This window comes from Leptodactylus fuscus, chromosome 6, assembly GCF_031893055.1.
Source record: "Leptodactylus fuscus isolate aLepFus1 chromosome 6, aLepFus1.hap2, whole genome shotgun sequence".
NCBI lineage: Eukaryota > Metazoa > Chordata > Amphibia > Anura > Leptodactylidae > Leptodactylus > Leptodactylus fuscus.
The window spans coordinates 28,664,040-28,690,598 of NC_134270.1; the positions used below are offsets into that span (position 1 = coordinate 28,664,040).

The 26,559-nt window shown below is 44.4% G+C and overlaps 1 protein-coding gene across 1 annotated transcript; it reads left to right on the forward strand.

The window, feature by feature from the left end:
• The first annotated feature begins 12,654 nt into the window (after positions 1 to 12,654).
• On the forward strand, positions 12,655 to 26,139 carry LOC142209462 (solute carrier family 2, facilitated glucose transporter member 5-like). The gene is made up of 12 exons (XM_075278453.1): positions 12,655 to 12,728; positions 13,442 to 13,540; positions 16,240 to 16,400; positions 17,013 to 17,137; positions 18,354 to 18,506; positions 18,639 to 18,764; positions 21,117 to 21,304; positions 21,929 to 22,039; positions 22,507 to 22,608; positions 24,802 to 24,877; positions 25,314 to 25,441; positions 25,523 to 26,139. Exons 1-12 carry the CDS (start codon positions 12,675 to 12,677, stop codon positions 25,769 to 25,771), a joined length of 1,572 nt encoding a protein of 523 aa, XP_075134554.1. The 5' UTR covers positions 12,655 to 12,674; the 3' UTR covers positions 25,772 to 26,139.
• The last annotated feature ends 420 nt before the right edge of the window (positions 26,140 to 26,559 follow it).

Below are 26,559 nucleotides of genomic sequence, written 5' to 3' on the forward strand. Positions count from 1 at the left end.
CCACAAACATTAGGGGATATTTATCGATCCCTCTACACATAAGCTATAATGTGGCGCTCTGCTCACCGCATGGGAATGTGGACGAGTGGGGATGCCTTGGCACAACATATTTATTATTCTCCCCAAAATACTGAAGTCCCAGTTAGGACCTAATTTGACATGACCCACTAAGACGTTCCCTGGTCACCACTGATGTATACTTATCTTGCTGATGCTTTAGATCAGGGGTAGGGAATCTTGGCTCTCCAGATGTTGCAAAACTACAACTCCCAGCATGCACACTTGCTCTGCTGTTCTTGTAAGTCCCATGGAAGTGAATGGAGCATGTTGGGAGTTGTAGTTTCACGGCAGCTGAAGAGCCAAAGTTCCCTATCCCTGCTTTAGATGTTGCATATTTAAAAGGGTTGGGTGACTTGGTTTTACATCTAAGTATGGATCTAAAAAAACATTCCAGGTCTCTAATTATAGAACATGCAGATGCCTCGTGTATACAGGTGTGCTCAGCCTTGCACCATGCAGATGCCTCGTGTATACAGGTGTGCTGAGCCTTGCACCATGCAGAAGCCTCGTGTATACAGGTGTGCTGAGCCTTGCACCATGCAGATGCCTCGTGTATACAGGTGTGCTCAGCCTTGCACCATGCAGATGCCTCGTGTATACAGGTGTGCACAGCCTTGCACCATGCAGATGCCTCGTGTATACAGGTGTGCTCAGCCTTGCACCATGCAGATGCCTCGTGTATACAGGTGTGCTCAGCCTTGCACCATGCAGAAGCCTCGTGTATACAGGTGTGCTGAGCCTTGCACCATGCAGAAGCCTCGTGTATACAGGTGTGCTCAGCCTTGCACCATGCAGAAGCCTCGTGTATACAGGTGTGCTGAGCCTTGCACCATGCAGAAGCCTCGTGTATACAGGTGTGCTGAGCCTTGCACCATGCAGATGCCTCGTGTATACAGGTGTGCTCAGCCTTGCACCATGCAGATGCCTCGTGTATACAGGTGTGCTCAGCCTTGCACCATGCAGAAGCCTCGTGTATACAGATGTGCTCAGCCTTGCACCACGCAGATGCCTCGTGTATACAGATGTGCTCAGCCTTGCACCACGCAGATGCCTCGTGTATACAGATGTGCTCAGCCTTGCACCACGCAGATGCCTTGTGTATACAAGTGTGCTCAGCCTTGCACCATGCAGATGCCTCGTGTATACAGGTGGGCTCAGCCTTGCACCATGCAGATGCCTCGTGTATACAGGTGTGCTCAGCCTTGCACCATGCAGATGCCTCGTGTATACAGGTGTGCTCAGCCTTGCACCATGCAGATGCCTTGTGTATACAGGTGTGCTGAGCCTTGCACCATGCAGATGCCTCGTGTATATAGGTGTGCTGAGCCTTGCACCATGCAGAAGCCTCGTGTATACAGGTGTGCTGAGCCTTGCACCATGCAGAAGCCTCGTGTATACAGGTGTGCTGAGCCTTGCACCATGCAGATGCCTCGTGTATACAGGTGTGCTCAGCCTTGCACCATGCAGATGCCTCGTGTATACAGGTGTGCTGAGCCTTGCACCATGCAGAAGCCTCGTGTATACAGGTGTGCTGAGCCTTGCACCATGCAGAAGCCTCGTGTATACAGGTGTGCTGAGCCTTGCACCATGCAGAAGCCTCGTGTATACAGGTGTGCTGAGCCTTGCACCATGCAGATGCCTCGTGTATACAGGTGTGCTGAGCCTTGCACCATGCAGAAGCCTCGTGTATACAGGTGTGCTGAGCCTTGCACCATGCAGATGCCTCGTGTATACAGATGTGCTCAGCCTTGCACCACGCAGATGCCTCGTGTATACAGATGTGATCAGCCTTGCACCACGCAGATGCCTCGTGTATACAGATGTGCTCAGCCTTGCACCACGCAGATGCCTTGTGTATACAAGTGTGCTCAGCCTTGCACCATGCAGATGCCTCGTGTATACAGGTGTGCTCAGCCTTGCACCATGCAGATGCCTCGTGTATACAGGTGTGCTGAGCCTTGCACCATGCAGATGCCTCGTGTATACAGGTGTGCTGAGCCTTGCACCATGCAGAAGCCTCGTGTATACAGGTGTGCTGAGCCTTGCACCATGCAGAAGCCTCGTGTATACAGGTGTGCTCAGCCTTGCACCATGCAGAAGCCTCGTGTATACAGGTGTGCTCAGCCTTGCACCATGCAGAAGCCTCGTGTATACAGGTGTGCTCAGCCTTGCACCATGCAGATGCCTCGTGTATACAGGTGTGCTCAGCCTTGCACCACGCAGATGCCTCGTGTATACAGATGTGCTCAGCCTTGCACCACGCAGATGCCTCGTGTATACAGATGTGCTCAGCCTTGCACCACGCAGATGCCTTGTGTATACAAGTGTGCTCAGCCTTGCACCATGCAGATGCCTCGTGTATACAGGTGTGCTGAGCCTTGCACCATGCAGATGCCTCGTATATACAGGTGGGCTCAGCCTTGCACCATGCAGATGCCTCATGTATACACGTGGGCTCAGCCTTGCACCATGCAGATGCCTCGTGTATACAGGTGTGCTCAGCCTTGCACCACGCAGATGCCTTGTGTATACAAGTGTGCTCAGCCTTGCACCATGCAGATGCCTCGTGTATACAGGTGGGCTCAGCCTTGCACCACGCAGATGCCTCGTGTATACAGATGTGCTCAGCCTTGCACCACGCAGATGCCTTGTGTATACAAGTGTGCTCAGCCTTGCACCATGCAGATGCCTTGTGTATACAAGTGTGCTCAGCCTTGCACCATGCAGATGCCTCGTGAATACAGGTGTGCTCAGCCTCGCACCATGCAGATGCCTCGTGAATACAGGTGTGCTCAGCCTCGCACCACACAAAAGGAGAGGAAGTATCTGGTATCCAGGTAAGACAGACAATTGCTTGATTAACACATTGTTAACCTTGTAAAACTATCGTTTGCAAAACTTTTACCATACAAAACCTTCTTATACTTAATGACAAAATAAGTTATGTACCAGGAAGGAGTGGTTGGAATGGAATGAAACTTTCCATGCGTGACTGTAATGATGATATATGTAAGTGACTACAATAATAGAAAAATATGCAAATCTGTTTTCCAAGATGTAAATAGCAAAACAGTGCCTCTGAAGGTGCTCAGTCAGTGATCTTTCAATTAAAGATATTTTCCCCTTTAATGTATAATGGATTCCCTTATATTGTCTATAGCAATAAACCTTCCTCCATTACAGACTTTATCCTTATACGCCGGCCTTCACCATCTCCCTATCTAGGACACGATAATCTAAATTCCATTCTAGAACATCTAAACAAATCTAATTGATGAGTGTCTCCTAATATTGTAAGGAATTAAGAAGCTATATACACATATACCGTGAAAATACAATATTGTATATTAGCAGATGAAATTATTATAATGATTATTTTCCTGTACCATAGTTATGACATTTACTACTATATATAAGTTTGGAAATATACCAGGTGACGTGAAGCTGGCATACAACTCATCATCCTGCATTGGAGCCAAAGGGGTGTGTGTGTATCCTGGCATAATGATGAGGATACGACGACTTTATTTGTTTCTGAGTTACATGAACATAAGCGAGAACGTGGCTGGAGAAGGGATATAGGTGAGTACACGGGGCTATGCTTTTAACCTGTTGGTATGATATGTAATAGTTTACTACTCCATCTATGATTATTAATGGTGAGTTAGGACACAATTATTTTTATGGTATTCTTTGCATAAGGTTGCGAACCTGTAAGTTTGCATTTGTCATCTACGAAAAGTGAAGCTAGAGTTTGCTATGATCTGACATAGGTGGCTGATTTATGTAGCCTGATATATGCAACTATAGTTTGTTCATGAGCGGCGTGTGATATGATATCTCAACCCCCATATAAGACCCCATGTCTAGTGTAAAAACAGCTTTATGCAAACCTTATGGTTAATTTTTCTCCTTCTCTGGTCAACTTGTGCCACTATCATGTTCCTCCCACCAGTAGATGGACAGTTGTGCGTCCACATAGTATCTTAGCTTATATATTGTTAATGAAATCTCCTTGATGCCCTTATATTGCAGTTTCTCTGTGCCCAGGTCATGTACATACCTATAGAGCATGTAGACTATCACTCTATACCAGTGATGGCGAAGCTTTTAGAGACCGAGTGCCCAAATTGCAACCCAAAACCCACTAATTTATCACAAAGTGCCAACACGGGAATTTAACCTTAATAATGTTCGGGTCCACAATTGCAGACAATTACGGACTTGCAAAATATGGTCATGTGAATGGGGCTTTATAGAGCTTTCTGCTCCACTGTGACTCCCACGCAGTCCAAACTACTTCACAGTGGCCCCCACACAGTATAATCTGCTGCACAGTGACCCCCATACAGTATAATCTGCTGCACAGTGACCCCCATACAGTATAATCTGCTGCACAGTGGCCCCCACACAATATAATCTGCTGCACAGTGGCCCCCCACACAGTACAGTCAGCTCCACAGTGGCCCCCACACAGTATAATCTGCTGCACAGTGGCTCCCACACAGTACAATCTGCTTCACAGTGACCCCCACACAGTATAATCTGCTGCATAGTGACCCCCATACAGTATAATCTGCTGCACAGTGGCCCCCACACAATATAATCTGCTGCACAGTGGCCCCCACACAGTACAGTCAGCTCCACAGTGGCCCCCACACAGTATAATCTGCTGCACATTGGCCCCCACACAGTATAATCTGCTGCACAGTGGCCCCCACACAATATAATCTGCTGCACATTGGCCCCCACACAGTATAATCTGCTGCACAGTGGCCCCCACACAGTATAATCTGCTGCACAGTGGCCCCCACACAGTATAATCTTCTGCACAGTGGCCCCCACACAGTATAATCTGCTGCACAGTGGTCCCCACACAGTATAATCTGCTGCACAGTGGCCCCCACACAATATAATCTGCTGTACAGTGGCCCCCACACAGTATAATCTGCTGCACAGTGGCCCCCACACAGTATAATCTGCTGCACAGTGGCCCCCACACAGTATAATCTGCTGCACAGTGGCCCCCACACAGTATAATCTGCTGCACAGTGGTCCCCACACAGTATAATCTGCTGCACAGTGGCCCCCACACAATATAATCTGCTGCACAGTGGCCCCCACACAGTATAATCTGCTGCACAGTGGCCCCCACACAGTATAATCTGCTGCACAGTGGCCCCCACACAATATAATCTGCTGTACAGTGGCCCCCACACAGTATGTGTTCCACAGATGGGTGCTCAAAGAGAGGGCTCTGAGTGCCACCTCTGGCACCCGTGCCATAGGTTCGCCATTACGACTCTATACAGTGTGTTAATAGTAAGAGTTATGTATAGGGCTGGTGCTGTATATGCTGATCGTCCTGTTTCCATATTTATGATCTTCTGTATTACCATATGAATGTGGTAAAGTCCTGATGAGCGCTCAGCGATAAAGATGTTATCTATATTATTGCTCACATAGACAATGATTAACCTCCTAGGACTGCATACTACATGTCTTAAGTGCTTAAATGTAATTATAGGAATAAAGAGGTATCTATGAAGGGTCAAGGTGGCGCAGCGGAGAACCAGACTAATGTCCTATGGGAAAACAAATTCAATGAATTAGTAGACAAAAACTGTGACCCTATACTTTCAAAGGTGGTAAAAAGTTGGCTGAAAGTAACTTTTAGATGAAGTTATAACTTATGTGGATCAAGGGGGCAATTGGTTAAATAAAGGAGCACAGATAGACAATTACTATAGGCATCGGAATAAATCCGGGAACCTTACATGGGGGGCTGTATAATATGGATGAACTGCTTTATTATATGTAAAACTAAATTTGTCTTCTATCTTGTCATGTGCTTGCATTAGACTGATGGTTGTAATACTCAGGCAGCTCAATACAGGCAGAATTAATACAAGATATAGGGGAAGTTCATAGTAGTGATGTAGGGGCTGTGCAGATTGCAGGACTCTTACATGTACACATTCACCACCAGGGGCAAATACAATATATAAAATACACTCCTTAGTAGTGAAGCGAAGTTGATTTTAAAGGGATTGTCCATTTTCAGCAAATAAATCTACTTTGATGTTTGCAAGCGCCTGCGTCGTTTTCCTCTTCGCTTCCTCCACGTCGGTGAAACGCTTCCCCTTGAGGTTCCTCTTCATTCGTGGGAATAAAAAAAAGTCCCTGGGAGCCATATCGGGTGAATAGGGTGGGTGGGGCAAGACAGCCATGCTGTTTCTTGCCATGAAAGTGGTCACCGAGATGGTGGTGTGGGCTGGGGCTTTTCTGTTGATCAGTCAGGAGCTGCAGCACAAACTTTGCAGCGACCCGTGACATGCCCAAATCCTCCAATAAAATGCGCTGAATCGACCTCCAACTCACTCCAGACAACTTTTCAAGTTCCTCAATGGTTCGTCGTCGATCTTCACGCACGAGCTCGTTGATTTTTTTTTACACTTTCGTCCGTTCGGGAAGTTGACGGACGTCCAGAACGCGGTTGAACATCAACTGACATTTCACCGTTTTTAAAGCGGGTGAACCACAAGTAAACTTGAGCTTGACACATAGCGTCATCCTTGTAAGCGGTCTTTAACATTTGATCGGATTCCGATGCTTTTTTTCCCGAGCAGAAAGCAAAACTTCACAGCCGCGCGCTGCTCATAAAACTTCTCCATGAAGAAAAACGACGGCTGGACAAAAACAGCTCTTGCAAGAAAATTCACTGCGGGTAGACGAAACCTTCAACGCCGCTTGGCAGACTGACTGAGAAGGCGTGGTTGAACAAATAACTAGGTGCAGAATCGCGTACTACGAAAATTGTGCACGCAGCAGCCTCATTCTGGAAACTTTCGGGTCCCACCTCGTACAGTTCATGGTCATGTAATGGACACACAGGTGCACAGCTAGAGATGAGCGAGTACTATTCGAAACTCCAGTTTTGAATAGCACGCACCCATAGGAATGAATGGATGTAGCCAGCACGCAGGGGGTTAAGCGGCCGCCCGCTTCATTCATTCCTATGGGTGTGTGCTATTCGAAACAGCCGTATCAAATAGTACTCGCTCATCTCTATGCACAGCTTGTTACTAGACGGACTGTGACATGACCATGGACTGTATATCACATGACCATGGACTGTACATCACATGACCATGGACTGTATATCACATGACCATGGACTGTATATCACATGACCATGGACTGATTTTTATCCACAGATAGTAAACAATGACTGGTGAAAGACAGGTGCATTGGGACTGCATGGCCTGAACTATCACAACAACTTGCATTTGTTTCCCTATGAAGTTATATAACAGGATTTGTTAACAATAAGGTCCTTAGATAGGTCTGTGTATTTATAATATTATTTCTTGGGCTCTTCTCTGTAATTTTTAAGTTGTCACCGAACAATAAAGTTTTGGAAATATGTATATAAAGCGGAGGGTCCTGGTGTATGTGACGGCCTTGATAAAGTCTGCAAAATGGGCATAGGCCAAAACTCCTGACCACACGGAGAGAATAAATAGACCGCTCAGGGGGCAAGCGCTGCGACTTCTTCTTTGAGGGAAAGGCTACCAGACTGATTTTCCAGTAGGCCCAGACTCAGTAACGGGCCCCAAAGGTCCAGTACAAGACAATCACATTTGGCTCTGACTTTGAATTCAATACGTTGCCGCTAGGATTTGGCCTTTGTGTGGACATCTGTAAAGATGGAGGAAAGAACCCACCTAGTATTGAGGCTCCATTATAGTGGTGCGGTCTCCGTTCCTGCTGCTTCTGGTTATGGCTGGAGCCAAAGTAATGAGGCCTCCATAATAGATGTGGCCAATCCCAGGGCTCAGTGGTCACATGTGTAAGACGTAAGATGTATCAATAGAGAGGGTAACACAGAAAACCCCTTTAAAATTGAACAGGTAATAAGTTCATGTCATTTTAGGGGAGCCCCCAGAGACATCTCTGTTCATGAGCACTAGGTACCCCTGTCCTACATCGTTTGCTGGAGAATTTTGGCATAGTCATTGCTTCCCTTTTTTTCCTTAGTTTATTCATTGGTATATACTCATACATACACATTATATTACCATGAGCCTCCATATTACACCACATGCACCAGCCTCTCCTTATATACTGGTGATTGGTGCATGCTATGCTGCTTGCACAACATCACCACATTGCTCCCTCCTCTCTATTGGTTTATATTGAATCTACCAAATTACCAAAATGTATGTTACATTGTGACCAGGGACAACATTGACAGAAAGAGCCTACATATAAAGCATTAGAATAAGATATTCACGTATTTCCGGCTGTGACTACTCATTACGCTGGATCATGAAGTATAAACTATTACTTTACGCATCATGACACTCGCCATTAATTGATAATCTATTATTTATTATGTAATTGGCCTAGTTTCCTCTGCTTAATATCACATACCCTATAATCACGGATGTACCTTTGGAGACCAATTCTATGTTCATACACATCACATACAGGGCGAGCATTTTGCATCTAGACGGACTGTTTTGCACATAAATAACGTCCTACAACATATAGTATTAACCGGACCATAATTATTAACCTCATGACCTCAAATGAACTTTGTATTCAAGCAAAAAGTTGACCTTGCTTGTGAAATCTCCTGCTAGGTATATTGATGTACTGTAGAAGCCAAATAGTGAGCGCCGTATATACTGGGGCAGATTTACAAATTCTGTCTAATATTTACACAGCGTAAATTTAGACCAGACAGTCTGCGTTCACACGATGTAAAATGGAGCGCAAGCTGGCACGTATACGCGTGTCAGCATTTTGCGCGCTCAAAAAGATCCCATTGATTTCAATGGGAGTTATGAGCGTATATGCCGCGTTATTTTGCGCCCGTAATTTTGCGGCACCATGACGTGTTCATCATCACGTTCTGTGATGCTCCTCTGAGGGGGTCCTTCCTCTAACACTATGTTCACGTCAGTAGTGTTCGTTGTTCTGGTTCATTGAAGGATCAGAACAACACACACACGGACTGCTGAAACTGCAGATTCCATTGACTATAACAGGGTTCGTATGCTCTTTTAAACTGCGACCGCTGTATTTATTTGTAAATGATCCCCTCATTGGGCCAATTTCCAATAGTGTGTCTGTAGATAAGTCCAGTCCACCTATACCTTACAGTATACAGACGCAGCCGTTCCATTCATGCATGAAGCACAAGATCTCATCCATCAATATGTAGCATACAGTTATTGTACTGCATTGTGTATGCACGGGATACATAACTATATAGTCAGTAACGCGGCAACTTGTACCAGAGATATGAAGCTAACAGATAAAAACCTGAAAGCAGTAGCAAAAGAAAAATAGTCTAAGATTTTCTGATTTGTCAATTTCCCAGCCCGTAGAAAACAATGGGCAAATTGATTTACTCATTATGTGCTTCAGTTCATTGTATCAACTCGATTCTTCCAATGGCGGCTGAAGCAGAAATCATTTAGCAAACATGGACTGGTGGATTCAGATCTGGGGCCGGCCGCACACTGCTCCGTGTCATCGATGTTCACTTATACAGAGAAATATGGATTGATTATTGCCTGTTATCCTGTCACAGATTTGCAAAACCATTTCAAGTGAACCCCGGCGGCCCGTGTGTGTCTTCACCATGACGTGTTCATCTCATTAGTAAACGAGACAGAAATGATAAAACAACCCGGCTGCACCAGCCATGCTGTGTCCAGGGGGGGCAGTGGGTTTCAGGGGGTGTATACAGTTGGCATGGACAGCAAATGGAGCAACATGTGCAGCAATGTTATTAGGCCATGCCATATCCCCCTCCCCATTTATATACCACACCAATCCACCTTACTCAAAAGTAATATCCCCTATTTATAGGTCAAAAATCTGGACAGGATAGTGCCGCCTGCTGGTAAGTGTCAGGATTACTATGCAGCATGCCTCCAGTGCCCCATACAGTATAATGTCCCATTAGGTCCTGCATTCTGACTCTTACACCTCTTGTTCCTGCCACACAGTAAAATGTGACCCTACACAGAATAGTGCTGCCTCACAGGATAATGTCCCCCTCAGTACCTAGAATATTGCACCATTCAGTGCCCTCTTACAAGATATTGCCCCCTCAAGACCCCCATACAAGATAATGCTCCTTTCGGTGCTCTGACATAGGACAATGCTGTGAGCAATGAATCAATGCTCAATGTTGCGCTTCCACATTACTGGGACTGTGCCTGGGACAAATATTTACTGGAAAATTAGGGACATTCCCACCAAATTTGGGGCAGTTGGCAACTATGATATTTGGAGTAACATCAGTAGCCGACTTTCTTGGGGGGGGGGGGGGGGGTCCAATTGCATTTTTCACCTCAGGCAGCAGAATGTTCTCAAAGGAGGTAAGTCACCATCAGAGAGGTCTGAAGAAGGGACAGAACCGTAGTAAATACATTCATGTCCAGCTGAGCCTGTCTGTGTATGTAAGGGGGGCAAGAGAAGACTGAATGAATAGATGACTGCTAAGGACGAGTTCTGCTGACTGCTAAGGAAGAGTTCTGCTGACTGCTAGCTCGGTGTATGGTCACCTTATATGTTATAAGGATTTTATCAGAGCGGGATATATTCAGGATTGTAGACAATTCATAGTGTGCCAAACTCTGATTAGATAACATGAGGAAACGTAATATACCACAGTAATACTGTAAGGCTAGCGTCACATCTGCGTTGGAGTCTCCATTGGAATCCGCGGAAAATCGTCAAGGATGACTTTTATATATAAATGGCGGAAACCAGGCAAACACTGGGCAAAGCTATTATAGTCTATGGGGTCCAAAGTCAACTGCTCTTTTAGCGGGCAGGCTCTTCATCGTTCAGGTCCCCAAACAACGGAGAGCCCAGTGCAAGTGTGAACCTAGCCGAACAATAGGAAGCACTAGAAACTATATACTATATAGTTTTCTGTAACGGACAATGGACCTACTACGCCACCTAACCGGTTTGACTTTGATCCACTGCCAAGGAAGTTTTCTAAGCAGCCTCCCTGTTTTCACCCTCTAACCCCGGTACGGGAAGGCTACCATGTCGCTACCTCTCAGATCGGTTCCCAGTGTAGATGGCAGCGGATCTGAAAGTCAGAGAGTCCAGTGGCAGGCAGTGGCTATGCAAAGTCTTGGAAGCCAAAAGGTATAAACAGGTATAGATAAACCAAAGCATTCTAGGATTAGGTGGATGGTCCATAAGTGTGGATGTTAACCTCTCATGGAGGGTACACCTGTCCTATGGGCAGACCCAGGTGCATCACTAACAGGAGGACGGCTACAAGGAGAAGCATAGGCTGCATGAAAAAAACCCCAGCAAAGTAACCAGGAGATGGTGCCTGCTGGAATAGTAGTGCAAAACGCCACCGTCACATTTCCATATATGTATATTTATATTGATGGTGTTGTTTACTATTTGCATGACAATAATACTAGTAATATAATATTATAAGTATTTACTGTGGACAATAGCACAGAAACAATATGCTGTTCCTTGTTTTCCGTAGCTTACTTCGTGGCTTTGCTGTATAGACTGGGACAGAATGAGCAGAGTCATCTCATTATCATTAGAGGGTGGACCAGTTAAGGACAACCATCTTATACTGCTGCGGAACAAGATAATGCATGATATTAACACTATACGCTTTGCTGTCAGTCCCTGATCTCTCTGGAAATGTCAATTAGTGCCTACTTGTTTACCATAAAATGTGCTAAACGTGCTACAATGCAGAAAGATCGTGTCTGCATCCAAAAATTAGGATAGGCCATCTATTAATGATTAGTAGGGGGCTGAGGTGTTTAGCAAGTACAGCGCTGTACATTTGACTAGTGACTGTGCTTGGTATTGCAGCTCACCCAATTCACTTGAATGAGACTGAGCTGTGACCAGGCCATGTGGCAGATGAATGTGACGTCATATGACCTGGGATGCACAAGTGGTGCTTAGGGAGCGCAACTGATCCATGGGGGGTCCCTGGCATCAGATCCCTCAGATCTAAAGCTGATGCCTTGTGCTAAGGATAGGTGACCAATATTAAAGTCCCTTTTTAGAAGTTTTCCAAAGTTAAATCTTCATAACCTATTCTTCGGAAGGCTCATCAATATCTGCAGCAGGGGGCGCTTAAGTGCGTGCCATTAACCCTTTACAGGCCAGTGACGTCACATTCATTCATTACGGGGCCGGTTTGCAGCTCAGTCCCAGATTCCACTTCGTATCTGGAGCACTTTCACTAATTGAGATGTATTAGATAAAGGCGCCTTCAGCCCGGAGTTACGCTTTAATCCTTTTAAAAGCCATAAATGACCCTAAATATAATGACATATGGCATTTTTACACTCCAGCAGCCAAATAACTGCACTTTTTTATCTTTATATCACAACTGTTACTGTTTACTACATTGAGTTTTGGCAACATCCCAAGTGAAAAAAAAAAAAAAGCCTACAAAACAGAACGCTTAATTTCCCTCGACTTGATAAAATGGCCAAAGGTTCAGAACAAAGTCTGATTTCACTTTGTCCATTTCCATAGTGTTGGAGTGAGGATTGCACGGCGAGAGTTTAGGGGCTGCAGCATTGATGGCTCAGGAGACCGAACATGAGGATTCTGGGGAACCGGTGGAGAGGAAAGGGGTGAGTGATGAACCGGGGCAAGAGCGCCCCATTACCCATAATCTATTTCATATAACTGGTTTTACAGCTACGAGCGTATCACTGGTGATAAGGGTTAAAGGAGATCTCCATCATAAGAAAACTTCTCATAGCCTGTGACCCCGTCACCTGTTACTGCCAGATAGCAAATGATAATCTAATAACCTAGGCGAAGTCCTGTTTTTTTGGTTCAGATTCACACAATGCAGTTTAGATCTCAGGTTTTTTTTTTTTTTTAGCTAAAACAGTGGATCTTTATAAATGTCTGAACTCCATCTTACTGATACAAGACTCCAAATAACCTGTATAGATGTTGAAATAAATCAATATAAATGTAATTCTCAGTTCCCATAACCACCACTAGAGGAAGCTTAATGCACAGTGTGTTATTGAGTTTAATGTATATATTAATAACTCTAAAGCTCCCTCTAGTGGTGACAAATTGACTCATTGTCTATGGAATCAGATATGGAGCTCTGTATCAGAAAGATCTAGTGACAGAAACTATATTCTGCTGTATGTCATATGTCTTTGCTCGCTAGGATGTCAAATATATCACCTTCTATAACTTCTGAATACCTTATATATTCCATGCATCTTTCTTATGCCGGCAACACGAGCTCAGATAGATCAGTCTTGGTTGGTAACAAAGTAGATAGACTATTATAATATTCTGCGTTCTATTTGCCCCATAGAAGCTGACTTCAACACTTCTTCTTGTAACCCTGGTGTCCACCATTGGATCGTCTTTCCAGTATGGATATAATGTGGCTTCAGTAAACTCGCCTGCGCCTGTAAGTGCTATTATTAACATTGTACAAAAATCATTCCCCCGTTTTATATTGAGACTGTTTGTGGTGCTACTGAATAAGTTACTGACATCTTTATAGTGAAGTTATATGCTCCCCTCTGGAGCACTGGCCTCCTCTTTGCTTCTCTGATGCATACATTGTTTCCTGTATGAACAGAAGGTTAAAAGCACAATCCAATTTTATTAGTGTTTTGATTTGACTCCCATAGACCTGCCTTGGGAGGTACATTTTTAACCCCTTCATGACATGTACTATGTGGTTGTTGAAAGTTTAAGTATGGTGCCTGCTCAGGAGCTGACTTTGACTTTAACCACACAGATGCCATGGTCAAATGCAACCACAGCATCTGGGTGGTTACTTTAACTTTCCCTTTCATCTTCCAATATGATTGTGGAGCCATCCCAATACCATGGCAGCCTGAAGCTTTCTGAAAGTTCCCAGGCCTGTCATGATAAAACAGCTATTAAAGACTGCCTCTATCAGACTTCAATTGGGCCGTGTACACAAGGGGTTAAAGTGGTTTTTAACATTTCATGAAACTTTTTTACATTTTGTATTAATTAGAGATGAGCAAACACTAAAATGTTCGAGGTTCGAAATTCGATTCGAATGGCCGCTCACTGTTCGAGTGTTCGAACGGGTTTCGAACCCCATTATAGTCTATGGGGAACATATACTCGTTAAGGGGGAAACCCAAATCTGTGTCTGGAGGGTCACCAAGTCCACTATGACACCCCAGGAAATGATACCAACACCCTGGAATGACACTGGGACAGCAAGGGAAGCATGTCTGGGGGCATAAAAGTCACTTTATTTCATGGAAATCCCTGTCAGCTTGCGATTTTCGCAAGCTAACTTTTCCCCATAGGAATGCATTGGCCAGCGCTGATTGGCCAGAGTACGGAACTCGACCAATCAGCGCTGGCTCTGCTGGAGGAGGCGGAGTCTAAGATCGCTCCACACCAGTCTCCATTCAGGTCCGACCTTAGACTCCGCCTCCTCCTCCTATGGGAATGCAGAGACTTAGCAGTGCTGAGCCAGTTCTGCTCAACTACACCGTGTGCCGGTCAGCCCATCTGATATAGCAGAGCCGAGTGTGCATAAGGGTTCTAGTGCACCCTTATGCACACTCGGCTCTGCTATATCAGATGGGCTGACCGGCACACGGTGTAGTTGAGCAGAACTGGCTCAGCACTGCTAAGTCTCTGCAGTAGCAGGCTCTGCTACATCAGATGTAGCAGAGCCGAGTGTGCACACTCGGCACACGGTGTAGTTGAGCAGAACTGGCTCAGCACTGCTAAGTCTCTGCATTCCCATAGGAATGCATTGGCCAGCCTTCGGCCAATCAGCGCTGGCTCTGCCGGAGGAGGCGGAGTCTAAGGTCGGACCTGAATGGAGACTGGTGTGGAGCGATCTTAGACTCCGCCTCCTCCAGCAGAGCCAGTGCTGATTGGTCGAGTTCCGTACTCTGGTCAATCAGCGCTGTCCAATGCATTCCTATGGGAAAAAGTTTATGTCACAAAAATCACAATTACACACCCGATAGAGCCCCAAAAAGTTATTTTTAATAACATTCCTACCTAAATAAAGGTTATCCCTAGCTATCCCTGCCTGTACAGCTATCCCTGTCTCTTAGTCACAAAGTTCACATTCTCATATGACCCGGATTTGAAATCCACTATTCGTCTAAAATGGAGGTCACCTGATTTCGGCAGCCAATGACTTTTTCCGATTTTTTTAGATGCCTCCGGTGTCGTAGTTCCTGTCCCACCTCCCCTGCGCTGTTATTGGTGCAAAAAAAGCACCAGGGAAGGTGGGAGGGGAATCGAATTTTGCCACGTGATGTTCGATTCGAATCGAACACATCGAACAGCCTGATATCCGATCGAACATGTGTTCGATAGAACACTGTTCGCTCATCTCTAGTATTAATCCCACTGGGGGGACTTTAACATGTGATCGGTTGATTTCTTATATAAGACACTTCCATACATCTGTATTGCAGTCTATTATATTAATCAGTTTTGGGCCATATTCACACAGCTATATGTAAAGATAGCCATGTGAATAGACCCATAGACATTAATGGGTTTTAAAATGTACATTGGAAAAATGGTCCTCACATAGTCATTCTTCATTGTGTGAATAAGCCCTATCAATGGGCTTCAGTGCGGTTCATTTCATACCAAAAATTCAAAGGACCCCATTGCAGAACTCAAAACAGGGTTCCAAGAGAAGCCTCCATGCCGGGCTATTCTCAGTCCCATAGAAGTAAATAGAGGCGTGCATGTGCGGTGTACTCTCTGTTCACGGCAGCCATGCCCCTTTTTCAGGATACAGATTGGTCCAATATACTGTATCTTTTACTGATCTTGCATGCAACACTCTTAGCCGTTCACCTCTGGGCTTGTATTATCTCTTATGGAATGTCGGATTAGGCCTTGAGCAAGTAAATAATGGGTTAGAGTCCAGCGTCACATGCCGTATACACCGTATAATCTACCATATATGTAATCAGCAGGGTCATACATCTTATATAGCTGGCGGCTGAACAGCTTCCCTACAGTGTCATGTCCCTGATCTATATAAGCAGAGTACTAGTGCCCTCTAGTGGACATTTTAGATAATCTTTTCTGTATATGTTTTTATGGAAAAAATGTTGTATTTTCCTTTCTTTTTAGTTTATGCAAAGCTTTTATAATGAGACCTATCGTGAACATTATGGCACCCAAATGACTGCAAACTTAGAGACTATACTCTGGTCTCTTACCGTCTCTTTATATCCACTTGGAGGATTCTTTGGATCTTTATTGGTGGGGCCCATGGTCAACAACATTGGCAGGTGAGTGAGTCTACATTGGAAAATACTTTAAATATCATAATTAATGCAATAATACAATAATTATACTGACTAGCTAAGAAAATTCTCCCTGAATAGAGAGATATCTTGCTGATGCTTTTGGTTGATTAACTCCACAATGTCCGACATAAAGCTGGAAAGGGCAGATAGCCGATAGTAAGATAAGATAAGATAATCCTTTAAAGAGGGCCTTTTATGGTTTGGGGCACAGGCAGTTCTATATACTGCTGGAAAGCCGACAGTGCGCTGAATTCAATCGGCTTTCCAGCAGTATATAAAACTGCCTGTGCCCCAAACCGTGGTCCTCTTTAAGTATAAGGCCCCACATAGTGGGCTGCAGTGAGAAAAACTTGGCATGAATGCATCACGATTTTTCCTGCAGCACATTTCACAGAAAGTCCACAGAGGATTCTTCTGCAGACTTTCCGCTTCCTTTATACCTATAGAGAAGCCGCTGGCGTTTCAGTCCATATAATTGACATGCTGCAATTTCCAAAACTGTGACGTGCCTATTTTTCTGCAATGTGTGGGTGGAATTCGCTAGATCTGCGGTCTTGATGGTCCGGCTGTTTGTGTAACCTCTCCCTTTTTCAGAAAAGGTACTTTGCTTGTGAACAACATCTTCTCCATTGTCCCAGCCATACTAATGGGCACCAGTGTCCTGTCCAGGTCCTTTGAAGTCATTATTGCCAGTCGTTTGGTAATCGGGATATGTGCTGGTAAGAAATCTCCTTCATGTACTGCGCAGAATAGGTTAGCTAGGGGGACTTTTTAGTAATAAGCAGGATCGCTAGTCATTGAGACAGGAAGGGTGGGAGGGGCTAAGGTTAGTGAGACAGGGAGGGTGGGAGGGGCTAAGCTTAGTGAGACAGGGAGGGTGGGAGGGGCAAAGCTTAGTGAGACAGGGAGGGTTTTGTAAAGGATTGTGGGGGCTGAGTGAGAGGGAGTTAGTGCAGCAGCTACAAAGGAGGAACCTAACGCCATGTAAACAAACACAGAGGATGCAGCAGCAACCAGAGACACCCAGAAATCACTCCAAGCACTGCTAAAGGTATATGGGTGTATTTATCAACCCGTCACTAGCACTAACAGACTTTTCTAAAAAATAAAAAAAAAGATTTTCTGTCCGGACAACCTCTTTAGGCCGGGGCCCCACATTGTGGAAACACAGCTTTTTTTGTTGCGGTTTTTTGAGTCAAAGCCAAGAGTGGATTGAGCAGAAGGGAGAAATATAAGAGCTTCCTATATATATCCCATTCCTCTTGTAGCCATTCTTGGCTTTGGTTCAAAAAAACTGCAACAAAATCTGCAACAAAAAAAGCTGCGTTTCCGCAAAGTGGGGCTTTAGCCTAAAACAAAAAAAAGAAGTGATTCCAGTGATGGATGAGCAGTGATGTCACCAATACTCCACATGTGACCATTAAGGTTAATAATTAGTAGTCACATAATCCTTGGGATCAGAGGATGCACCACCTGAATGGAGGAGCCGGGGAGGTGAGTATCGCTTCTTTTTTATTTTTGAGCTATGTTTATTTTTTAGGTTTTTTTTTAAGTTTACACCTTTGAATTTAGTTGGACAACCCCTTTATTCCAATGAGAACCAATATAGCGATCATCTGCTTTCCCCGGGATATGCTTCTTCTAACTTTTCCTTTTGGCTGATGTAGGGAAAATGTAATATTCCTGGCTGGCGATCATATGATGGTCATACATAGAATGCATGGACAGGCTAAGTGACAGAATGGGAGTCCCTGGATCATAGTGGGGGCCCCAAGCAATGGCCCTCCCTTTATGACATCTATATTGTGGGACTATTAAAGGAATATCTTATCTTATCTTATCTTATATGTGTTATACAGCCTTATAGATAGGGGTAGTCCTGATGAGAATTGCAAAATCGGCAGGTTGCTATCTAAAGTACTTGTTATCCTACAGGTTTGTCTTCCAATGTTGTTCCAATGTACCTTGGTGAGATGTCCCCCAAAAATCTTCGAGGAGCTATTGGTGTGATGCCCCAACTGTTGATCACTATTGGCATCCTTATGGCACAGATATTTGGGATCCGTATGATCCTTGGAAATGAAGATGGTGAGAAATGTTATAGTGTTTCACTGCTGCCTTGGTTTTGCTTTGGTGCTTTGGATGGTTGTCGGGCTGGATTACCCCGGTGTGCCTGAATTTTGGATCACGGACTATGGTTGTTTGACTGTTCTATGGCAGGTTGGCCCATACTGCTCGCTCTGACGGGAATACCTGCGGTGATTCAGCTCATGACCCTGCCCTTCTTCCCTGAAAGCCCAAGATACACATTGCTGCAGAAAGGCAAAGAGGAAAAAGCCAAGAAGGGTAAGAATATTTCATGTACTGTATACAGGCAGCCAAATTGTAGAGAAAAACTTCCTTGGGTCCCTTGTTTGTTAGGAGAACTGGGATCTGGTAACCCCCTTTGCCAATATCTGATGCACTTTTCCTACATTCCATCCATATACTCCTTCTCTAAGTCCCATAGACTTCAGTGAAGTATATGGAGAATGCGACATCTGTGAATTGGCCGACATGGGTCACTGTTCGGTGAGGGTCCAAGAGATGCTAATAAGTTCTTCTTGAAGGAAAACTTGCTCTAGCATCACCTTTGTAAGGTAGATCAACATAAAAAGTGACAGTGGTGGTGTTTTGCTATTTTCTCAGGAGTTTTTTGCAGGAAACCGCCAATTCCTGTGCCATGAGTCTTCATAGAAGCGTCGCACATGAGGCTCCTGAGAGGAGAATGGTTGCGCTCATACAGTATATGCCAAGCTGAGGGTGTAGGTTATGGAATACCCAAGTTGCTATGATCCCACACCATAGTCTGAGCTACTACTTGTGCGCTGCCATTTTTACAACCAGAGTTGCGTGTCTTTGCTGTATTATGCAGATAGTGATCCTAGGTACATGCTTCTCTATATGAGCACATACTCAGCAGACACCAAAGAGAGAAGTCATACACTACAAGAAAACAGAAGAGAGAGCACCGCGCGGCACCTTGTGCATTACCCTTTTAAAGTGATTCCACAAAGTATTATTCAACATATAATCACCTTTAAGCGCTGTGAAGTGATCACAGCACTCAAATATCACTTCATAGACAAAATGGCTAGTAGCTGGCAGATCTTAACCGTGAAAACACGTATGCATGGTACTATACAGAAAAGGACCTATCCAACCAACTTCTACAGAAGTATCAAATGGATAAAAGGATCCGCGCTTACCAACCGTAGTTCTTGTTGTCCTTTGTGCACCTGAAGAAGAAACCAGCTTCCGGTTTCGAAACGCGTTGTGTGTGAGGCTTTAATAAACGAATGCAACAAGAACTACGGTTGGTAAGCGCGGATCCTTTTATCCATTTGATACTTCTGTAGAAGTTGGTTGGATAAGTCATACACTGTCCCTCAGGCCCTCAAAGGGGTTATGCCACAAAAAGCCTTTATCCATAGGATAGAGAGTATATACCTGATCGGTGGGGGTTTGAATGCAGAGAATGGGGGAGGGGGGTCCTTTATCCTGCTACATATCGAGCCTGACCTCAGCCAGGCTAAATGTGGGCATGGTGGACGGTACTCCCATTTTCTTTAATTGGAGAGTTTAACTAGGCATAATACATGGTATCAGTTTTGCTAGGAATATTCCCTTAAATTCCTACTTCAGCAACTGTATTGCCCATGTGGTGCAAAGAATAATGTTCTTGTGTATACTTTGTATGTATATGTAACATTTATTGCTGTCTGCCATCTCCATTCCTTCATGATGTAGTTCCCGATGCTTTCCGTGATGTCTTGGGTTTTCCATAAACAGAGAGGGCAGATTCACATAGCACATTCTATTTCCTCAGTCCTAAGGGCAGCACGTGATATAGAAATTCTGTCCCGTAACTCACACCACAGCGTCTCAGTGTATTCCTATGTCTCCCCACTGTCAGAAGGGCGTTTCCGTATCGCATCATCGCTGAGTTGTGAGGAACGCCCCCACTGACTGTACCGTAACATAGCCTTGTTCTGTCAGCAGGGGTGTTCCTCACCACACACCGATGATGCGATACGGAAACGCCCTTCTGACAGTGGAGAGATGTCAGTGCTGAAACTAATGGCACCAATATCTCCAGCCCCAAAGCACATATTGGGAAAGCCGATGGTGTACTGTTGACTTTCTAGTGGTATATAAAACCAAACTTTCATGAGGACATGAAAGATTCCAACTGAGCTGGAATAAAACAAATTACACTGCTAGGATATTGCTGGTGAAATAAGATTATAAGGCCAAAGTAAATTCCTCTCAATAGAGAGTCCCAAACCACCAGTTTCTATATGGTCAGAAAATGGCTCCTTAGGCTGGGGCCCCACCGGGCCGGAAACGCTGTGATTTGCCCGCGGCAAAATGCTGCGGGAAAAATTGTCGCGTTATACAGTACATGCAAAGTGGATGGGATTCATGCGAATCCCATGCCTACTTTGCATTTAAAACCGCAATGTGGACACGCTGCAAAGAACTGTGGGAAGAACCACGATGCGTTCCCGCAGCACTTTAGCGCGGCGTTTCCGGCCCATGGGGCCTTAGTCTTAATAAGATCTGAAGTTTATATGCACAACATTTCATATTTTGCATTAAACTACTATATCCTATATCTACTTGTATACATCATGACATTTATTTTCACTTTCCAAGCACTGCAGCGTTTGAGAGGTTGGGATGACGTGGATGGCGAAATAAAGGAAATGTATCAAGAAGACCAGTCAGAGAAGGCAGAAGGACGCCTGTCAGTCAGGAACCTGTGCACTTTCCGACCACTTCGGTGGCAGCTTATCTGTATTATTGTCATGAACATGGGACAGCAGTTGTCAGGGATAAATGCGGTGAGCTGGAATTCTATTCTCGTCTATACATATACGTATATCATATCAGTAAAGGCCATTACTATACAGTCATTTTTTGACATTTTCATATACAAAGCCTATTAATTCACATGTACCAACCACTGTAGGACTTATAGTACATGTAGTTCTCCCCCTTTCTTAAGGAGGGGTTCTTCAGCTGCTGCAGTGCTTGTAATACTGTGTTCCAATGGCTGCAGTACAAGAAAAAATAAAACTATGTTTTAGGCTGAGGCCCCACGTTGCGGATACGCAGCTTTTTTGTTGCAGATTTTGTTGCAGTTTTTTGAGCCAAGGCCAGGAGTGGATTGATCAGAAGGAAGAAGTATAAGAACTTCCTCTTATTTCTCATTCCTTTCGTTGCCATTCTTGTCTTTGGCATTAAAAACCGCAACATACTCTGCAACAAAAAAGCAGGGGTCTGAGCCTTATATAGGTAAATGTGGCCAATTTGATCCACCCCTGCAGTACCTTTTCTTGGTATTACTCCCCCCATCCGTATAGTGTACTCTCATACAGTGTAGAAATAGCCATGCCATATAGTGTCTTTATACATAGTGTAAGTCCTGACTTGTATGACTGTATACCGTCTTCCATCTTGTACAGGTTTATTACTATGCAGATACTATCTATGCACAAGCCGGAGTTCCAGACGAGACAGTTCAGTATGTAACAGTGGCCACAGGATCTGTCAATGTTGTGATGACTTTGGCTGCGGTGAGTCCAATATAAAGTGGAAACAAAGCTCATTCCTGGTCAGAGGCCTAGCAGTCCTGAAATACCATCTTCTTCCCTTATTAAACCATTTACATCACTTGTGCCCATTGAACTTCTCTAGTTTTTGTCTATAGACATTAAGAGAAAGCTGTAGCTGCTAAAGGGCTCAGATATACTGTATGTTTCATAGGGAACGGAGCAGAACCATGGAGGAGCTAGGCTTGCCAATGTACTGTTCAGATGTAGCCAAGTTTAACATGATGTTTAGGGTATTAAGTAAGATGGACACTGCCCTTGGCACAGTTAGTGTGGGCACTGCTATGGCCAGATACTATATTATTGTGTCTCTCAGAAAGGCACTAACCAGCTGCTCCTATAAGACGTTCATTCTTTACACTGCTATATTCTTATCAGTGACGTGTATACTAATATTCCTTGTGTATCCTGTTTTTTGCCTCTTTCTTTAGATCTTCATTGTGGACTCTTGGGGAAGAAGGTTACTCCTGCTCCTAGGTTTCGGGACCTGTTGCACCGCTTGTGTTGTGTTGACTATTGCACTTGTATATCAGGTGGGGGACTTGTGTCTTTAATAGAAATGTTTAATGAAATCTACATAACTATACTTAGACTGTGTTGTACCTATCAGTAACATTGTAGTGTTCCTTTTCTGATATTAACAAAATATCATTGTCCCTTATCAATTCTCCAGAAAGGAGGGGGTCTACTAATAGTGGAGATCGCCCAGCACATATGTGTATTACACAGACTGGCCAGGTTCTGGGGATAATATACAGTAAAAGATAGATCCAGCAGAGCCGTGGTGGAAATGGAAAAACTCCTTCTTTATTGTTAAATCTTCTTATAAAAACGATGATAAACACATTACAGGAATTATGCGCCAGACCAGCACCGCACCTCCCATGAGGCGACCTGAAGCGACCGCGGCCTCCCCTCACGCTCAGGCAGAGAGCAGGTCCTCTCCCTGCCTGCTCTCTGCCTGCGAACGCCGCTAAGCCCCGACCCTTCGCTTCGCCCCACCCCCTTCGCTCCGCCACACCCCCTCCTCCCAGGGGGGGGGGGCGGCTTTCTGTCGTCCGCCTCGGGCGGCGAAAAGGGCAGGTTCACCCCTGCGCCAGACTGACACATTTCGGATTTCCTCCTTCTTCAATTTCCACCACGGCTCTGCTGGATCTATCTTTTACTGTGGATTTGCTATCCCGCTCCGAGTCGAGCATTTGTCCATGCAAAGCTTGAGAAAGGATATATGAGTGGAAATTGATATCGCAGAAGTCACAGACCGCAAGTGGGCTGAGTATTTCTTTATGCTTTTCCACTTTTTTCTAAGTGTTAAGGGGATATTGTCACTTCTTAAGGAGAGACCACCATATAGGTGTGTGGAGACTCATTAAGCCTTTAGCACTCCACTTTGCAAAGGACCATGGGAAGAATATGCTAATCTGTCTTCCATGATGTAATTAGGAAGTCAGATGCTGCCTCTGTATTGCAAAGCAATAGAGGGCGCTCACTGGAATGTGCAAGCCTATCTTCCTTGATGTAGTTGGGAAGACAGCATTCCAGTGAAATAACCCAATAAAGGTTGTTCCCTTTTGCGTCATGCCCGACCTTCCAAGAGGCCTTTGTTTTGCAATGACGCTGGGATTATTACCAGGTATAGTCTCTCAATCGAGGACAGCTGTTTCGATGTACTTGCATCTCTTCAGCCCGATGTAGAGAGGACTATAACCTGGTAGAGGTGAGAGGCTTAGACAGGGGAGTGACAATATCCCCTTAACCCTGTCTAAGCCTCTCACCTCTACCAGGTTATAGTCCTCTCTACATCGGGCTGAAGAGATGCAAGTACATCGAAACAGCTGTCCTCGATTGAGAGACTATACCTGGTAATAATCCCAGTGTCATTGCAAAACAAAGGCCTCTTAGAAGGTCGGGCATGACGCAAAAGGGAGCAACCTTTATTGGGTTATTTCACTGGAATGCTGTCTTCCCAACTACATCAAGGAAGATAGGCTTGCACATTCCAGTGAGCGCCCTCTATTGCTTTGCAATACAGAGGCAGCATCTGACTTCCTAATTACATCATGGAAGACAGATTTGCATATTCTTCCCATGGCACTTTTTTCTAGGGATAATATCACTCCTTAAGGAGAGATCACCTTCTCAGGCGTATGGAGTCTTACAAAAGCCTTTTTCGCTCCACTGGGGGAATTATGGAGCGATATTATCCTCAGAACCTGGTCTAGAAGTCTCTCATCTCTGCCAAATCAGTTTTCCCTACGCTGTGCTGAGAAGATCCAACCAGATCCAAACAGCACTGTCCACAGCTGGGATACTGATTTGGCTAATCCCCGCATCATAGCTTTAAAGGGATCCTACCATTCAAACACAATATTTTCTCATTAACACGTTGGAATAGCCTTAAGAAAGGCTATTCTTCTCCTACCTTTTGTTGTCTTCTCTGCGCCGCCGTTCGCTTGAAATCCCGGTTATTGTCAGTATGCAAATGAGTTTTCTCGCAGCACTGGGGGCGTTCTCAATGCTGCGAGAGAACTCTATTTACATCTTGGAAAACAGATTTGCATATTTTTCACAGACTGCCCAGTGATTTTAATAGGCACCACTTAAGTATGTATGACTTTTCTAGGGCAGTAAATTTGTAATGTAAATTAATATGGAAATTTGGTAAAACTTTGTAAAATTACTCTATCATTGGTCGTCATCAGATTTTTCTTTATTTTTTTTTTCAGAGCACCGTGCAGTGGATGCCCTACCTAAGCATTGCCTGTGTCATCATCTATGTTATAGGTCACGCCATAGGACCAAGTGAGTGGATGAAATTTTAATTTGAATCCATGGACACAGTTTAAGGGTCAAGGATTGTCCAGGGTGAGAGAAGCATGGCTACATGGTGGTCAAAAACCATTGCGCCATTGCACTTCGTCTTCATTCACTTTGGTGAGGCTGAGCTGTAATAACAGATAAAACTTAGGAAGAGGCGTGAGGCTGTTTCTGGAAGAAAGCAACCATGTATTTTCTAGTCTTTTGACAGCCGACTGTCAATCACTGAATTGGCCCATCTATTGGAGAGTAGGAAACCAACCATGCACACAACCACCCATTTTTAGAACAATGGAACTTAATGAGTACATTCACATGTCTGTTTTTTAAAAGATCAGGAATAACGTCTGATAAAAAAAAATAGGACATAGGTCAATTTTTAGCTTCCATCTTACATCTACTTTTTTGCATCTGTCTCCAGGTCCCATTCCCTATGTTATCACCACTGAGATGTTTCGCCAAGCCTCGCGCCCTGCGGCCTTTATGGTAGCTGGCAGCGTGCACTGGTTATCCAACTTCACCGTCGGACTCATTTTTGAGTTCCTTAGGGTAAGAGTCTTCTATTACAAAGCACAGAACCGCTTTCTATTCCATTGATCGATTGACTTGATATTTTCTATTTCCTTGCAGAAAGGATTAGGCTCCTATTGTTTCATCCTTTTTGCTGCCATCTGTCTAGCGACTTTCCTCTTCATATTTTTTGTGGTTCCTGAAACTAAAGGTAAAACGTTCCTGGAGATCAGTCAGATAATGGCAAAGAAAAACGGACTTGACGAGAAGACGGACTCCAAAGAATTTCTGGATTTTCAGGATCTTAACCCGCCAATGAAGGACGTCACAATGGAGAAGTCAGACAATGTCAAAATCACACCCCTGTGACCAAGTGTTTTTCTATTACACAGGTTGTCTAGCAGTCTTTTGCGTTCCGGTGCCTTCACTAGTCTCTATGTCCAGGTCTCTCTCAAGACGCATGAAATGACCGCTCAGCCAATCACTGGCCACAATGGTGACCTCTCTGGTCCATGGATTGGCTGATCCTCTGAACAACCCCTTTAATATATTGATATATAAAACAGTAACCACTTGCGCCAAGACTTATTTTTATATAAATCACTGTAGCCACGATATAGTTCTGTCTGGTTTATTTTTACAGTAAAAACAACAGATATGATACATTACATTCTCATGGTTGATTTAGTCATTGTCCCCATTGGCTACTACTTGTAAATTTTTGGTATTATAATAATAAAATATGTTTTTGTGTTTTTTTTAAGCTATTTGTGCTAATTTATGCCAAGAACAGCTCCATGAACCAAGTGAGAAATCCATCTGTAGCTGGTGAATATGTGGTAGTCACATCCAGGCCCTGAAGCCCAAAAGATCCCCATAGGAAGAGGCCAATATTAGTAATAGGCCATATAGCAGATTTTTGCCCCTGGGGTTCATAAGCAATTCAATAATTACCATATTATACACTGCCTGGCCAAAAAAAAAGTCACGAGTGTTAATATTTAGTTGGGCCACCATGAGCACGAATAACAGCACGCATCCGTCTCGGCATGGAGTCTATAATGTTCTGTAGTGTAGACTCAGGAATTTTGATCCAATTCTCGAGTATCAGGGAGCCCAGGTTACGCAGATTCGTTGGGGTGGTGAGTGACAGCGCA